Genomic DNA, 18,582 nt, shown 5'->3' with positions numbered 1-18,582 from the left:
GTCCCTAGATTTCAACGACTAGAGAGTCACTAGAAAATTAGAGCAATGGTATTTTATGATATGAATTTTATTTTTTAACATTGTTTTTTACTCAAAACACCTAAAAAAACATCTTATATATCTTGATAAACTCTTTATTGTCCCAAATAACTCAGTAAGCGATTAAAAAAACCAAAATCAACCCAAATTCAAAAAAAAATAATTCAAGATCAGATCTACTATCTCGAGCTATATAAAGATAAAAGAACATCCTAAATGATCTTCTCTCATCAAATGTAACCCCTTGACACTAAAACCGGCTTTTTCATAACCGAAATTGGTGTCAATCAATATTTTATCTCTACCTCTAGAATCTGATGAATTTCTCTCTCATCTCTTACACTAACGACTATAAAAAATAAAGAAAATGAAATTATAGACCCATATATAAGTTTTCTAAAATAAAGGGACTGAAAATCTACATTATCAAAAGTATAAGGATTAAAGTGATCTTCTCATGCTAATTTTGAAACAACTACCTATTTTCAATAGTTTTTTTTTAATTTAGTCATTGGTTAACAAATCAGAAGCAATCAACTATTAATTCAAACTCAAGAGAACTCAATTGAAAAGAAAAAAAATTTGAAGATCAAAATGATTTTTTTCATTGATCCATTATATCATGAAACGTGAGAGTTCATAATATTTGGTTTCAATAGAAAATTCATTGCAATTACATTACAACAAAACTAAAGTAAACTACTTTCCATGAAAACTATAATTTTCATAAAGCAAACGAGGTTGATGTTAGGTATTATTATGAAAAATAAATTGAAAAATATTTTCTACTGTCTAGTTATGTCATGAGAAATGAGTTGAAAAATAACTTATTAATATTTTTTTTTCAAGTTTATTAAAAGAATAATGATCAAATTTGATAGATAAAAAGTTAAAGAATTGATGAAATTAAAAAAAATCCAATTTTACAAATTATTTAAAATAAAACAAATAGAATAAAAAAAGAAGATCGAATCTCACTGATAAGAAAGTTGAAAAAGAAAGAAATTAAAAAAATAAATTTCATAAATTATTTCAAATAAAATAAATAGCAATTAAAATAATAATGACCAAATCTGATAAACAAAAAATTTCAATTAAGAAAATGATAAGAGAAAAACAAATATCAATCAAAAAAATAAAGATCAAAGTTGATATAAAAATTAAATTAAATCAAATTCTAAGAGATAACGTTGAAAAAAAAACATTCAAAACAAAATGTATAGCAATCATAATAATAATAATCAAATTTGATATAATTAATAAATAACAAGATATAACATTCTAATAATGCGAGAGTGGTTGGCAAGTCCAGGCATTCAATGGAAATGTGGCTGGCAAGCGAAGTTATTATTTATGCACATTGATTTACTCGTGTATATCTATTTTGAAAAAAATAATTTACACACATTTTTCATATTAAAATTTTATAAACCCACGTGTATGTATGCGTGTGAGAAAGTTAATGTTGTGATCTACATAAGCAAGATCAACTAGAAAGAATGGGTGCGAGGAGAGAAATACATGTGTGGAAGAGTGAACAGTGCTAGTAACATGTAAGAGAATAAAATATGAGATAAGCGATCAAAGTCCATACAAATAGAGCTTTTGGAGTGGTGCCGGGTGACAGTAAGAAGACTTTGAGAAATGATTTTTATTAGAAAAAGATCAAATTTCCCTTCACGATGATACGAGGTTGGTATTTATAATTAAAAGATGATCTAATTGGAACCGCACATTATCTATGTTTAGATAGTCATATTCGAAACATATATATCAAAAATAAGTTTTTCTTTTTAAATTTACTATCAAATTAAATTAAAAAATATTAAAAATACTAAAAGATTATTAATTTTAAAAAATATTTTTTTAATACTTTTAAAATATAAAAATAAACTGATCAAAAAAATAAGGTATGAAAAGCAACCATGTCATGATATTTTTTCACGGCTTAAATCCTATGTTGGATGTGATTATTGCCAGTCTATTTAGTGCGTATTTGAAAGTGTGGTTGTGATTTTTTTTCAAAATATCTTTTACTTAGAACTATATCAAAATAATATTTTTTTATTTTATTTTTTTCTTGATATTAGTGCATCAAAATGATCTAAAAACACTAATTTTTTTAATTTTAAATAAAAAAATTCAAAAATTTTAAAAATATGGGTTGAATCGCATTTTCAAGCTGTCCCTAAAATACAAGTTTGAATAACATGGATTGGTGCATAAAAAAATTAACTAAATCACCTAATTTTTTTTAATTCTAAGGATAAATTGAGAATGTACAATAGCACGTTATCCGCATATGAACGGTAAAACATGAATCACGTGAATTTTAAATGTTTGCTATCTGTCACTCAAAAAGTAAATACCATTTATCATGTTTATACGATGACTTTGCACTAAAGGTTCATTTGCCTTTCTCTATTGAAGGATTAACATTTTTTGTTTTTTCTAAGTCTTTTTTTCTGAACAAATAAATAAAGTCTATGGTGATAATATATAATTTCTAGTCTCAGTTATATGTTGAGCTTCTCTTTTTCTCTTTTTGTATATATATGAGTATGATGAATTATCAAATTTATTAGTAATTTCACTAAAAATAAATATATTAAAATTAATAAATTAATAATTTTATCTTACCTGATCTTCAAACCCGTAGAATAAAATCAACATTTATCATCTACTTGTTTTATTTTTTCTCTTTCAAGAAAAAATAGGTAAGAGAGAATATGAGATATTCTTGAAATTATATATTCAATTGCATGTAAAAAAACCATTAAAGTTAATAAATTAAAACCTCTCTTTTATTACATGTGAGTTTTAAATATTTGTCATGATGAATGATGGGTTATACTTTTTTTTTTAATGAAATATTAAAACACATGGAATAACTAATGAACTCTTCAATGATAACTCATATTAAAATAAATTCTAGCCAATAAAAATAATATAGAAAGTGTAAATTAAAATCTTATAATATATGATTTAAAAAGCATTTTAATTTTTAAATAATTTTTTTTAAAATCTATCTAATAATCTATGAATCTTATTCTTTCATACAAGGTCTCGTAAACATCTTAGTTTGATTTAAATAAGACAATCAATTACATAAATAATTACAATTCAGTAATTTTATAAAATGAATAGCTTTAAATCTTAAAAAAAATATAGTTTATATGGTTGTTATATAATGTAAAAGGACCACCTCTCATTATACTCAACCAATACAAAAAAATTGAAAGAAAGAAAAAATTAAAGTTTTGCCATTGACACTTTATTTCTTAATTAGTTTCATGTAATTAAGAAGGGAGGTTCCAACTAATTTAGGGTCTTCTCCTGTTCTCAAGAAGACCCTTCTTAACCGTCTAAACTCCAACGTCACATTGACGCACCAAGGCTAGGCCTATAAATACCCCGATATTTGGCGCCCAAAACATTCTCAGTCGTCTAACTGAAAACTCCAAAACTTAGAGACCGAGCGAGAGAGATTGAGAGATTCAATAACAATTTCTAGGGCTTACCCGTACATGCAATCGGTTATCGATTTCGAGATGCAGAAATTAGGGTTTCCAAGCATGAAGACTTTGGATCAGTACAAATCGCTATCAGGATCCGCAAAGAACTTCTCATTCAATTCGCGGTCATCAACGGACTCGACTACATTGGGAAGTTTCGCTAATTTGAAGATCACTGCAGGTTCTGATTGAAGGTTTTTGTTGATTTTTAGTTCTCTTAGAGAAATAACCTGAACATTTGCGATGATTTCTGTTTTGGATTTGTTTGTTTGCAGAGAAATTGGTCAAAGAACAGGCTTCCGTCAAAACAGATCTCGGGATGGCGGTACACGGATCTCTCTCTTTACATATGTTAATTTTATGTACAAGTATATGCACTTACGTACATTGATGTGTACTGGCTTGTACACACATGCTTCATTGTTGATATATGCATGTTTTCTATGATGTACACGCATCTCTCTGCGATAATTGCTTATACGAGGAAAAGTTTTAATATCTACTTAACCTTCTAATTTAATATAAATTACCGTTGTTTTATCAAAATTAGGTCTAGTTATTCTGTCCACTCCATGACAATTAAGGTTAGCGCATATTAAATAAAACTTTATTTTTTGTGGAAAACGTACTGAAGTAAATTAATTACACTGAACTGGATGCGGATTTTGATGGAGAATTCTCATTATATAGAACACTAAGCTGAAGAAATCAATGGAGCATATCCATGTGTTGGAGGATAAGTTGCAAAACGCGTTTAATGAGAATGCAAAGCTTAAAGTAAAGCAGAAAGAGGATGAGAAGCTGTGGAAAGGATTGGAATCAAAATTTTCTTCAACAAAGACTCTGTGTGATCAATTGACAGAGACCTTACAACACTTAGCCGGTCAGGTTCAGGATGGTAGGTATTTCTATAAGTTAGAGGTCTTCAAATTCTGTATAGTTTTTGTCGTTAATGGTGACAGTTGCCTTTAACCTGCTTCCACAGCTGAAAAGGATAAGGAGTTTTTTGAAGGCAAACTGTCTGCAAGCTCAAATGGCATTGACTATTTGAACCAACAACTGAATGATTTATCTGTGAAATTAGGCTCCGCGGAGGAAACTATTAGAACTCGTGAGTGGTTTACAATTTTATCATTTTCCACAAACAGCTTTCCAGTTCCCAAGATGAGGATTGTTTCAGTGCGTGTGTATGGTGTGTTTGCTGCCACTATTAGCAAACAGGACCTTACTGTTGATTTTCTGATAAAGCATCGCAAGGCTGTGTTTGCTTGGCACTACAATTCGTGATTCAGAATGTTCTTGAATCTTGTATGTAGGTGAAAGGGAACTACAGGAACTTGAAATCAATAAGGAGGAAAGAAATAAGATCTACATAGAAGAACTACGCCAAACTACCAGTCTGATAGAAGAAAAAGGTACATGATGTTAAATCAGGCTGATCATTTTCTGGACTTGCTATTTACACCCTTCACCAATTAACTCTTCAAGCACATGAATTTACAAACAACATTGATTGTGGAACAATTTTTTCTCTGATATGTTTGTTTCCCAAAGAGGAAAAGAAAAGTAGAAGGTTATGCTTCAAACACCTTTTAATCACATACAATGTGGTTCAGCCACACCTTAAAGAGTAAGAAGGTGCTTATCAGGCACACATCTCATTTTCCATTTGTCTATCGAATTAGGAAATTGCTACTAGTCGCATAGAAGATAATGTTGCGTTCGCATTATGTTATCTTCATTTTCATTATCTTCCTTGGTGTATTTTTTTTTTTTTTTAAATTTGGACATGCTTACTGACTTGGATTGCCTTCAGACCATTATTAACATTGTTCCTGATTAGTCACTTAGGTGGGAAAAGAAAACATGAAATTACTGCTAGTGAACTCGGGGTTGAGTTCCTTTTCAACCATGTGGATTTTCTTTTAGTGGTTAGAACTTGCTTTCAGTTTTGGTATAATTGTTGATGTATGGATCTTTGAACTCACTCTAATCAACATCGTGGGGTTCTTTTCTGAATTTAATTTGTTTCTTTTAGGGCTGAAATTAGAGCAGTGAAATGTTTATTGTTTCATTTGTTTCTTGGCCTAAACTGTTTCATGAATTCCATTGTATATAAATTCTTTTCTATTACCTTTAGAAGCTTCTCAGTTTGGTATTGGCAACTATACCCCAAATCTTCTCAAGTGAACTTATATTACATTATCTCATGCGTTTGCTTGCCCTGGAGTTGCAATGCTAGTAGTGATACGAGCCTCTATAACATTTTGTGTATACCTAGTGATGCAGACTCTGCCCACATTGGGATTTTCAGAATTTCTGCTACTTCTAGTGAGCATGTATCTCTTTATATAGTTCATAAAATATCTTCAAATGGCAACAAAAAATAAGAGGAGAAATACCTAGCTCATAAAGTATTATGTATTGAGACCACGTTGCCTATGATCCATAATGTAATGGTTCATGTCAAATTCTGCAGATGTTGAAAAGGGCATCTCGTACATGTATGCTGATTGACTTTTAGTTTTAGGAGCTGTCCCCTACCTCAGTCTCAGAGTCTGTGCATTGCTTGTAAAGGCGTTCTTCTTCCTTTTCTTTTGTTTTGCATGCAGATGCCATGCTAAAGAAGTTTGAAACAACTGTAGCAGCTAATAGATTGGCCACGGAGGACCTAAACTCAAAATTAGAAGAGATGAACCATGAATTGAGACTGAAAGGAGACAAAATTAATAGTTTAATGACCACTCAAGAGAACTTGGCGAAAGAAAAGAGTGACCACCAATCGAGAGGCAATGATTTTGCTAACAGATTGGCCATATCACTCCAAGAGATTAAAAACCTAGAAGGTTTTCTTCATGTACTGGCTGCACAATTGGTTGAGTTGGATAAACAAAGTTTGACTTTTACCACCAAGTTTGATCAGCTAAACTCTCTCTATGATAGTTGCTTTAAGTTGGCCCAACAGGAGAGAGAACTTGCTGTGAAGCATGTCCAAAGGCAGTATGATCAGCTCCATGAGCATTCTTTGTCTGTACAGTCAGAAAAAGACGCCATGAAATTGGTAAACCAGGAGTTAAATGATAAGATCATTGAACTTCAGAAATCCCAAGAGTCTATTATGGCACACCTTTCAGAAGAATGTCAATCAGCAAAAGAAAGAATTCAAAGTTTGGAGTCTGAAGCTGAAATGCTGATGTCGAAGAAGAAGGAAACGGAGATGTTGGTTTCAAAATTAGAGGAGAAAATTGACACCTTGTCAGAAGGATCGAGGTCATCTGAGAATAAAATGGTTCGTGACTTTTTGTATTGCGTTCTCTCTTTTAGGTCATGTCTGAGCATGCACTTTTAATACTCCATCCTTTTCTTCTATCTTGCAGCAAGATTTGTTGTTGAAAATTTCAGCATTAGAAATTGAAAACAAAGACAATGCAGAGAGGTTACAGGATGAAATACAGAGAAAAGAAGAAGAAGTAGATTCTTTGCGAAAGGAAAGTGAGAAACATGAGCAACATCTAGATTCATTGGAGAAACAGGTTTGCCAGCTCCATAGTGTCTTAGAGGAGAAGGAACAGCTTATTGTTCAATATAAGGAAAGAGAAAAGAAGTTGGAAGATCAAATCACTGAGGTCTGAACGAAGTTAAAACCTTTTGGATTCTTGCAACTTTCAAATGTTTCTGAGGTTTTGTATATTGTGGCAGAATCAGGCATCGTTGACTGCTGCTGAAAGCACACTTACGAAAGCAAAGAAGCAGCATGATATGATGCTGGAGAGCAAACAATTGGAGCTATCAAGACATTTGAAAGAAATATCTCAGAGAAATGATGAGGTGCTATCATTTATCATTACCTTTTATGAATCCTCAATGAGTTGTGCAGTACTTTCCCATTGAAGCTGATTTCTACAGGCAATTAATGACATTCGGAAGAAGTATGAAATGGAAAAGCTAGAGATTGTTAACATGGAAAAAGAAAAGGTTTGCCCATCCTATAATTCCCCTACATGCTAGGCCATGAAAAATGGGATTCATGGGTTTGGTCTTTCAGGCAGACAAAATCGTATTAGAAATGGAAAGAAAATGCGACGAAAAGCTTGTCCAATGCAAAGAAGAATCAAGGAGGCAGATGATGTGCGTTCAGGGGGAACATGCGGCTCTGGTATGCACCAGAAAGTATTGCAAACTTAAAATTGAATTTAATCATTCTACTGAATTTGAGGCATACAAGGGCCTAAATGTTTTTTTTTTTAAAAAAAATTGGATTATGTTTACAATTGCATTAATTCTTATTATTTGCACACTTATTATAAAAATACAAAAAAAAATCTTTCTTGAGTGTGACTGATCCTTATTTCTTTTTTAACTACCTGGAACCTGTAGACTAAGAGATACAATGAAGTTCTGCAGTCTGCAAATAGACCATTTTATCCGTTATGTGTATTATCAAAAATTTGTGCATCGCTATTAATCTTGAGGACTGTTAGCTGTATTATAACTCACATATGCCGGCAAATGGCAATTTCCTAGAAGATATAAAATTAACTATATAACTATGTAAGAGAGGAATTTAGAAAAGCAGTTTTGTCATGCTACCAAATTGCCATTGAACAATTTATTTATGGAACTGATTTCTGAGTTAAGTTTTTGTAAGTTTCTAACAGTATTTGCTACATTAACTGATCTTTATTTGACAATTAGAGCCTTGATTTTTCTATGTTTTGTTACAGTTGCTGATCAATTTACATTCTGCTCATTGTATAGGTCTTAGGTATTCAGCAGGAGCGTGATAGAAAGGAGATCAGTCTTATAGCTGCTCACAGTGAAGAACGAAAGTGTGCCCAACTTCAAGCTGAAAATGAACTGAGAGAGGTATTTGTAGCTAGCAATTGTTCTGTTAAACGTGCAGAAATGACTGCTTTGGTTTCTGATAGTTTATTCACTTGCCCAGAAAATAATAGAAGTCGGGAATGAACATGAAGTTCAAATGAAAGCTTTGAGGTGCCAGCATGAAGATGAGTGCGGGAAGCTTCAGGAGGAGCTGGATCTCCAAAAGTCAAAGGTGTGCACCTCTAAAGTTCTATATCATATTACATTATCTGAGCCGCGAATGTAGCTTGATTATAGTACATTGCAGGAAGACAGGCAGAGGGCTTTGTTGCATTTGCAGTGGAAAGTGATGAGTGACAAGCCACAAGAAGACCCAGAAGTGAATTCGAAAAAGGTTGGCTTTCTCCCCTCGCACATGTAGGGTGGGAATACCTGGATGTTAAGATGCTCATCTTTTTAGTTATGAAGGAATTCCCATTGATGGTCTCTTTTCCAATGAAAATGTGTCACATCATTCGCAATATATTGCAATGCTACTCATGATCTGACAATGAAATAAATCCTTGCTGATTTTTATATCTGACTTCTGACTGTCAGTGCATAAGTTCAGAAGTTAAGGTTTTTTTTACTTCTAGTTTATTGAAGTAGTCTTCTAATGTCGTGTCCTAGCCCCAATCCAGACTGGTGAAATTTCAGCTGTATAATATTTTATCTTTGTATGCGTACAGAATTTCTTATTTCATGACTTCACACTGGCAAATAAAATGTCTTCCATGTCTTCAAGTATCATCTAGATTGAATCCTAAAGCAGTTCTTTTGCTGCATTACCTAAATATATTACTCATTCTCTTACATGAAGTAAATATTATGTGCTTCGTGGCAAAGTATATTATATCATTTTCCTTTCATTCTGCCCATGGAATTTCTTATCTTTTATCCATAGACCACTAGTGAATGTGCAAGATCACTAAACATGACCAAATTGATGACATTATTATGTAGAAGGAATATTCTGTTTCATCTGTTAAGATGAGAGGTCCTGGTGGTGCTAAAAGAAGCCACAATTCTCTGGGAAGTTTACAGAATGAAAAGAAGGTACCAGAGAGCAAAGGATCGTTTTACTTCCATTCAGAGAAATCTCTGTTGTAAAATTTTTCACTCTATTTGTTTTCCTGTAATATTTATAGGATTCACTTTGCCTGAAAGCTACACAAACTCCAGTGACAAAGTTATTGAAGAAAGTAGAGACTCCGAACTCAGGAAGTGTGATGGTTATTCCTAAGCATCATAAGAAGGTGATATACTTCTATACTTGGTATTTTTGTTGTATAAAAAAATGGGATGACCTTAGACTGAAGCTGCAATTTTTTTGTTATCGTGTCTGGTCTATATTTTAGAAAGTGGTTTCCCATCATCCTTCCCCTTCCTTTTTGGACTTTATTGCATGGCAGGTAACTCACCATGAATATGAAGTTGAAACCAACAATGGAAGAACAATCACTAAACGCAGAAAGACAAAAAGTACAGTCATGTTTGAGGTATGCACAAAGTCTTAGTGTGCCCTGTTACACCTGCTGTGTGTGCACAAACGAAGTTAAAAAGGACATAGGCTGCTTGCTAGTATTGAAGGGCCTCCATGTTTACTGTGCTTAATGCTGGGTTTACTTGTCTTGTTGCATCAGGACCCAAGAAAACATGAGAGGACAAGGACAAATACTCCAAAGGCCAGAACTCCAAGAAGTGTTGCCAAGGTAACCTAAAGACATGTTATTTCCAAAATCTTGATTTTTCAATTGTGGTTTAATGTATTCTTTCCTTTTCCTTCAAAAATTTGCCAACTTCTCTTTTTAAGCATAACTACATAGAAATATCACTTTGTAGTTTGGTACTGCAAAAGTTTACCACAAATCGGATGAACCATTAGTTGATTAGTCAGTGACATTGTTCACCTCTCCATCTTATAAGGAGGCCGAATGAGCAACCCCATGTGGGCTGCCATATTGGAGTTAAGTTTTCTTTTTTGTTCATTTGCTTCATCCTATTTGCTTTTTAGAGCATGGGTAAGTTTTATTGCCTGATTTGGAATGGTGTTTCGACTTCCATTCAGCTCCACAATGGTTCCTGCTGTAAACCTCCATGCTAAGAAAGTCCTACCACCAATTATACCGAGTATCAATTCGTTTTGTACGTGTTGTATTTTCCCCATATGCCAATACCATGCTATTGATATTGGAATAATAAAAAACTAGAAGGTTTTAAGAAAGGAACCTTGGAAGCATGAACAATGTAGGCTAAATCTTGGCAAAGTACAATTTTATGGCAGTGGGCAATGCACAAGGACATGTTTGGTTGTTTAAACTAAGTTTAAGTACTGATTCCTTGGTGCTTATTTTTAATTGTTAAAAAACATTTGAAACGCAGGGACTTAAGGGAGGGGATCAGTCACATCCATCAACCATTGGCGATTTGTTTTTGGAAGGGTCTCTGAATCCTTATGCAGATGATCCATATGCATTTGGTTAGAGGTAGTTTTCTGATTCTGAACATCTAATTTTCAAATGGCATAATATTAGCATCCATTAATAAGTCCTTTCCCTTCCCGTGTCATTGTGTCTTGGCAAATTGGAAACTCTTCTTTTATGAAAAAACAAGTATCTCAACCATGAGACAGCATCTACTTCAGATTCATGGCACGCCTAGTCAACAGATAGCCTCCTTTAGGATGTTATAATATGTTGGTTTATGAAATCTCAACCAGAAACATCAATACTCACCATGTTGAGAATGCTAATTTCCCGATGAAATCGTTGCATCCAAATTAGATGGTGTTTGCAAGTGGCACAGTTTCCTGTAAAACTAGGCAGAATAGGGAGCCTTTTTTTGGGTAAGAATGACAAAAATGAAAATGAAAATGAAAGTTTCATGACCAGAGAAACGATTGGCTGCAACTTGCAGGGCAGCCGTAAGAAAAGAAGATTGCCAACTAACTTAGGGGCAAACTTTTTTCTCTGTAATATGCCTCACTAGAGGCAGGTCAAGATATATGGTACACGTGCTTTTATCTCAATTTGGAAGCAATCCTTGCTGCAGATGTTTTGAAGGTCAAGGGACTGGACAAAAGTTCACAGAACAACATACACAGGTATGGAGCCTGAAAGCACTCTTCTCCGTCAGAGAACACTTTTTGAGAACAACTTTGCTGATAACAACATAGCATGATAACGTGGAGGAAGTATCCGAGCCTCTACGGGTTCTGTTGTATAATTTTCAATGCTGGGCCAAGATGCTTAAACTGTTCTAATTGAACGCAACTAGTTGTGAAGCACAGTAAAACTTCTGTTTAGAACATGGGATACACTCATGGCAGTAAATTGGTATAACTCCTACGTAAGTGTTGCGTACATAATTACATGGGTGCAGTGTGATAAGACGTTGGATTTTTGAACTTGGATCATTTCATTTCTTTAAATCCGTGCGCTTAGATGCTTTAGCTCACAACTACGATATATGAATGAGTGGACTGGATTGTTTGGGGCCTTGTAACTGTTGGGTGGAACCAGCCGGAACTAGGTTCAGAGGGTATTTAAAAGTACAGTAGATTATGCTACTGTGTTTGTTAAAAAAATTATTTTTAATTGTGATATTGTTGATTAAAAGATAGTTCACATGTATTTAGTTAAAATGTTTTTATAAGTGTTTTTGCTAATAAAATTATATAAAAAAAACATGTTAACAATTTTGTATTTGTGAATGATATTAGGGTGCATTGTAATTTTTATACATCATTAAACATATATGATATTATTATATATTGGTGAGTTGCATAATTGAATCATTCTCTCGGACTCTTTAGTTGTTCCTGATGTTGAAAATCTTGTAAGTAATATCTTTATATAAATCTAAATATTTTTATTTATTTGGATACTCAACATCAATTTGTGCATCAACATGGACCTAAATGTATATATTAACTTCTCACTTGAAAAGAAATGATTTTTAAAAAAATTTATTTTTTTATTTTTAATTAATATTTTTTTAATATTTTCAAATTACTTTGATACATTGATATCAAAAATAATTTTTAAAAAATAAAAAAATATTATTTTAATATATTTCTAAAAAAATTATTTTAAAAAATAATTATTACCATACTTCCAATTAAATAATAAAACTTATTATAGATAAAAACCGTAATGATCACTGCTCCAAACACATTTTAATAAGTATATTTGATAGAGTAGCTTTCGCAATTATAGTTTTAAGAAAAGTAGGTTTTCTTTTAAAAAATATTTTTAATTATAGTTTTTTTAAAAATATATTTAATTAAAATTAGTGTAAAATAAATTTTGCAAGCAAAATAAATAAAAATAAGATATTCATGAGTAAAAATATGTTATTTTAATTTTTACAAAATAAAAATTTGAAACATAATTATATATTATAAAAAACAAAAAGTTTATCCCAGCAATGAAAAGTTTTTCTCTGTGATTAAGCAAAAAGCAAAAATTACACAACGGTACCTAAATAGCCTTGATTTCTGATCTTCAAGTTGAACTTGGATTGAAAAAATCCACCTTCGCATAACACCCCCATCTCCCCTCATCAGCTGGTGGATGGGAACTGCCCAATGATTACAAACCATCAGTCTTCTATTGAAGGACGGGAAAGCTTTCTCACTGCGCTTACACTTTCAAACACATTTTATCCAAGTAACAGCTTTCAATGCTTCGTTTGCTATTATATTCGTGCGCTGTATGTGTGGTGTCCTCTCCGCTCTCTTGGTTCCAATGTGACTATTTTCTTGCATCTGCTGCGTCGACTATAAGCTATGGTAGCTAAAATCCGTCGTTTCTTAAAAAACAGAGACTATTGGATTCAAAGCATCTGCATATTGTAGTTAGAGACGAGAGTGGGGCATCTATTTTAACAAACGCATAAAGCATTTAAACCGCAAGGTAAATTCGGTGATTTTACATGCGCATCATATGTGCAGTTTGGATATGAATTTAGCACTTAGGTTGCTTGGTACAATTACATTGGTTTGTCTATTTCAACAAGCAAACTGTAGCCATAAATATAAGCTCACCATTTTCAGAGAGGCAATCATTTCATACATGACATTGTTGAAACTGGTCCCAAAGGAAGCAATTGCAATTAGCCAATTGAACTGACAACCGTTGGCGTAGTGACCAGAGAGTTAAATCAAAGAAGTGACCCAAATCTCTACTACTAAAAGCGAAATAAGATGCTACCATCAAATTCAACCTTGCATGAGCACAATCACTAAAAGGAAAGTTGAAATAGAAAGCACAGCCATGACCTGAAGAATCACTTCCATCAAGCCACAGAGTTTGATCCTCTTACTCTTCAATCGCTCCCTCGCCAATTCCATCTTCAGATCGCCGATCTCTCTCATCATCATCTCCTTCTCCTGCAACGAGTTCCAATAAAAACAAACGCATAGGATTTCGAAGAAAGATTAAAAATAACAGAATGACTTGATTGAGATAGACAGGGAGAGTGTGTTTTTAACCTCTCTCTGGTCGTCGATTGAAGTTGTAAAGTGGCGATTTGGGAACGATTTGAGCAAGGAGAGAAGAATGGCAGCTTTGGCACATCGAACGGCGACTTGTGATTTTAGAGGTTTGTCTTTGCTCTCCATCTTCTCTGCTCCTTCCATCCTGACTCTGATCTCTCGCTTTCGCTCCTTTCTTGCTTTTGAAAACAAGAGGTGATTCTCTCTTTTGAAAATTTGGAGGGAATGGATCGAGTGTACTTGGATATACAAAGGCGCTACCTCCTCCAGATTTTGAATCTTGATTTTCGAGAATAGCCGCGCAGCAAGCATGCCGCCTGCCAAGTAATCAACAAATTGGGCCTGTCCCTGATTCAACCCATGTTCTTATGGAAATGGCCCAGTGACTTACTGCAAGAGTTTGCGCAATTTTTTTTTTAATCAACGTATCCATCATTTAAAGAAAGATTTAGTCTTAATGTACAAATAATTGTTTGATGATACCCATAACATCGCGAAAAAAGAACAACACAAACTTCATTATATATATTTATATATATATTGGTTTTCACTGCTGTGGAGGCAAAAAAAAGTGGTCATTTTTGGTACTGTTGTTTGTTTCTTGTTTTTTTTTTTTATATATATATATTTTCTTAAAATTGTTTCAAATATTTCACACACGGGTCATGCTAGTTCCTTTTATTTTCTTTTGACGTTCCCAGTTATTAATTCTTCAATCATCATCATCTTTTTTTTTCCTTAAGTTATTTTTAGAATTCTAAAACAATAAAAATAGAAAAGAAAAAAAAAAAAAGAAAAGAAAGGCAATGGTAGCTAAAAATAGCGAAACACACTTCTTGAAAAAACTGGCTTCCGCGTAGGCTTAAATACAACATCTAGCCATTAGAGGAAGTGATTAGAATCTGTTTGAGAGTGTTTGAGAGTGTGATTATTTTTTAAAGTTTTTTTTTATTCATAAATATATTAAAATAATATTTTTTTATTTTTAAAAAAATTATTTTTGACATCAGCGTATCAAAATAATCTGAAAACACCAGAAAAATATTAATTTAAAGTAAAGAAAAATCTTAAAAAATTTCAGCGCATCAAAATAATCTGAAAACACCATAAAAATATTAATTTAAAGTAAAGAAAAAAATAAAATAAAATTCAAATTTTTTAAAAAATATTTTTCAAATACAAAAACAAACATTACCTATAATTATACATGTATTTATGGTGTCCTCGTGTTTTCATTTTTAGATATGGAGTGGATTTGACATCCTTGACTCAAGAATTTCCATACTCGAATTTATATGTAAATAATTATTATATTTATAATTCTTTAATATATATATTGTAAATAATATATATATTTTTATAAATTTATCTTGATTAATGAAAAATGATCATGAAAAAAATTATATGAATCTTTAAGAATGGTCTTTCTTTGATAAAAACTAGTATAAATAATTAATTAAAAACTATAAAAACTGAAAAGACTTAATGAAAAATAAATAGATAAAAATTACCTTTTTTATTTTTCATGGGCCTTAATTGCCATTCTTAATTGGAGAAGAGGCCCGCTCACTCTCCATGAATTGTTATTCTTGAAAAGACCCAGCACTAGAATGGTCGGTCGCCTGCAATATGCAGATGACATGCTAATAACAATCTCGTAGGTCCCTCTTCTCCAACCTATGGGTTAATTCTAGGAACTGTCTTTGATAATGAGCTCTTGGACATCCTCTCTCGAATGGGGGCTCCTCATCCCCTTCTTGGTCACGCTCTGCTCTACGAGCTTTTTCAACTATGGTGTGGTGGCGCACATATCATGATCAAATAAATTTCTTTCCACAGGATTGCAGCACATAAACTCATAATAAACCTCCGATTATTGGACTCTGAGACCAACTGATATAAGTAAAAATTAAAGACAACAATTAAATAAATAATACATAATGTTTTATGGGCAAAAAGGGTTGTAAATATTGTGAGCTCTAAATTCACAAGCTTATTATCTCTAAATAATAATAACGAAGTTTGTCTCCTTATGATATTTACAAAGCTTTAAATAGGCTAAAAACACTACTTTAATTAGAAAACAAAACAAAAATCTAATATTATAAAAGAAAGGAGCATGAGATATAAGGAAAATCACAAAAAGGGTAAAAATCAAGGGCTTCGATGAGATTTTTGATGTCTTAAAATCTGACGGTTCACGTAGCAACAAAAAAGCTACTAAAAGAAAAATAATCTTAAAAAATTCCTGTAAAAATTTGAGCACGATCTAACGATTGAACTAAAAGTTATGGTCTTTTTGAGTCGTTATTTGGTCTGACACGATCAAATCTCCTCTTGAAGCTAGATCTGTCTCAATAATCAATAAATATATTTATTATGTTATTCATGTAATCTGTTTACGATAAATTCTCATCTAGTTATGAGAGACACATCTATAATTTATCTAAGATAAATTCTCATTTAATTATAAAAAAATATATTTAACTGTTTAAAATCATCAGTTATCAGATGCCTATACCTGATTACATCAAACTACTTGACTCAACATCACTAATTTATGGCTTGTGTAAATTCGCAGTTGTGCTGTTGATTTGCGTTGTATAAAAATGAGAGTTTTAGTCGGTTCTTAATTTTAAGTTCCAGCCCATGCCACTCCTCTGGTCTCAATACGTGGATTCAAGTCCTAGCTTGTACTTGGGAGTTGCGATCATAAGCCGAACACGGGAAATATCCTACAACCAAGCAATTCTGTGCTAGTTTACTAAACATGTGTCGTGCATCAGAGTTATGTTCCTATTGTCTGAGTAGGTACTTGAAAGATGAACGCATCAGAATTTCTCAGCCTCTCCCGATGGATAAAATGCGTTGCTGTACAATTTATGCGAATTCTTCTGATTTCGAACAATTGCTTTTGTGCCAGTTTCCTCTAGGCGAAGCAGCACTAGCTAGGTTGATTATATAATCGTTGAAATCATAATGTTGGATCGGCAGTGTAGGGGTTCCGGAGACGAGATGCTTAAGCAAATCCTACGTGTTGCCTATCATGGTTTAAGATGCACTGATTCCAGATGGAAAGAACGACGCACGTGTGCACGTGCACGCACCTACACGATATGAATCACTGAATGGTACAGTAGTGGTGACCCAACCACACAACGTGAATCACTGAAGTCAAGTTGAATGGTAGGGTAGTTATGACCTTACCGAGAAAGAGAAGGAAAACATTATAAAACAATTGTTACTAAATAGGTTGCCTACACTACTATGCCAGCCGGTTTAAATTGTTTTCAATAAAACAAAAAATATTCAAATGATGATAACATGGAGTGACTTGGGATAATTTGATTAACATAATATTTGATATATGAGATTAGAATAATGAAATTAAAATAATTCCATAAAAAAATAAAAAATAATCACGAAACTCAAGGACCAATAATTTAAAACTATAGAATGAGAGTGAGAAAAAAATTAAATTTATTTTTAAAAAATAAAAAACCTGAACTTAAATCGGGCTAGATTCTGAAACCATTGAGCTATGTAATGAGACCATGATTAACTTGTAGAAGATATGCACGAAAAACAACGAAGCAAAATTCTCAATTACAAAAAATTTAAAACCAAAATAAATAGCAATCAAAACAATAAGAACTAAATTTAGTACAAAAACTAAATGAAAAAAATAATAATTAGGGATTAAATTGAAAAAAAATAAATTAAGAAAATGATAAAAATTTAACAATTAAAAAAATAAAGATCAAAATTGGATACAAAAATTAAAAGAAAAGCCAATCGTTGTTGAACCATCACTAATTGAATAACATACACAACCTCATCAGCTGCATCGACATAGGATTTTTCAGGTAACACCACAATTGGCTATTTTTGGTCGTTGGTATCGAAGAACCAGAACCATCACTAATTGAACCACACGCACCACCTCATCGGCTGCACTGACACATGATTTTTCAGGTGACACCACAATTGGCTATTTTTGGTTGTCGGTATTAAAGAATCATATCAATCCAATAACTTAATTAAGCTGTTAGGTGAGGTTCCAGAATATTATTTATATTATTCTTTAACATATCCCTCAATTAAAAACCATTTGGGCTTGAAACTTACATAGGCTCACACTACCTTGTGCTTAATTTTTATCAAATAAATGGGGTGGTGAGATTTGAACTCGTCATGACCATTTGATTATCAAGACTCTGATACCATGTCAAAGAACCATCTCAACCCAATAACTTAAGCTCTTAGGTAAGGTTTCAGGATATGATTTATATTATTCTCTAATAGTTGGATGCTGCTGCATGCACCACCTGAAGAGTACATATAATATCCACTCGTTGGTGCGTGTATAGCACATGCCAACAAATTTTTTTTATAAATTTTATTTTTTATTAAAAGATTAATCAATCCTTCATATAAACTAAAAACAAAAACAAAAACATGATTAAAAGATGAAAAAGCCCATAATAGAATGTTCATTATTTTTTTTTAAGAGTATTTAGGTCTTTTAAACTATTTTAAAAAAGAAAACAGACCATGAAGTCATTTTGAGGTAGACTTTTTTTTTTTTTTTGTAAGAGCAAATTAACAATTACATTATATAACAAAATTGTAAAGAGATCAATTTACCCCATTTGAAATATCAATTGA

At 32.4% G+C, this 18,582-nt stretch overlaps 2 protein-coding genes across 2 annotated transcripts; one reads left to right on the top strand and one right to left on the bottom strand.

Annotated features, from left to right (window-relative positions):
- The first annotated feature begins 3,315 nt into the window (after window positions 1-3,315).
- LOC133691442 (synaptonemal complex protein 1-like) lies at window positions 3,316-11,823 on the top strand. Its single transcript, XM_062111951.1, has 19 exons — window positions 3,316-3,735; window positions 3,830-3,879; window positions 4,245-4,452; window positions 4,540-4,665; window positions 4,871-4,969; window positions 6,167-6,843; window positions 6,932-7,180; window positions 7,254-7,382; window positions 7,461-7,529; window positions 7,600-7,710; window positions 8,313-8,420; window positions 8,500-8,610; window positions 8,686-8,772; window positions 9,381-9,473; window positions 9,566-9,673; window positions 9,830-9,916; window positions 10,061-10,129; window positions 10,800-10,903; window positions 11,469-11,823. Exons 1-18 carry the CDS (start codon window positions 3,567-3,569, stop codon window positions 10,899-10,901), a joined length of 2,652 nt encoding a protein of 883 aa, XP_061967935.1. The 5' UTR covers window positions 3,316-3,566; the 3' UTR covers window positions 10,902-10,903; window positions 11,469-11,823.
- A 1,548-nt stretch (window positions 11,824-13,371) lies between these two features.
- On the bottom strand, window positions 13,372-14,191 carry LOC133693013 (uncharacterized). Its single transcript, XM_062114202.1, has 2 exons — window positions 13,912-14,191; window positions 13,372-13,809 (listed from the first exon to the last, which is right to left on the bottom strand). The coding sequence occupies exons 1-2, from the start codon at window positions 14,056-14,058 to the stop codon at window positions 13,639-13,641; spliced, it is 318 nt and encodes a 105-aa protein (XP_061970186.1). The 5' UTR covers window positions 14,059-14,191; the 3' UTR covers window positions 13,372-13,638.
- Between the last annotated feature and the right edge of the window lie 4,391 nt (window positions 14,192-18,582).

This window comes from Populus nigra, chromosome 4, assembly GCF_951802175.1.
Source record: "Populus nigra chromosome 4, ddPopNigr1.1, whole genome shotgun sequence".
NCBI classification, from domain to species: Eukaryota; Viridiplantae; Streptophyta; class Magnoliopsida; order Malpighiales; family Salicaceae; genus Populus; species Populus nigra.
This window is presented reverse-complemented; position numbering and strand designations above follow the sequence as displayed.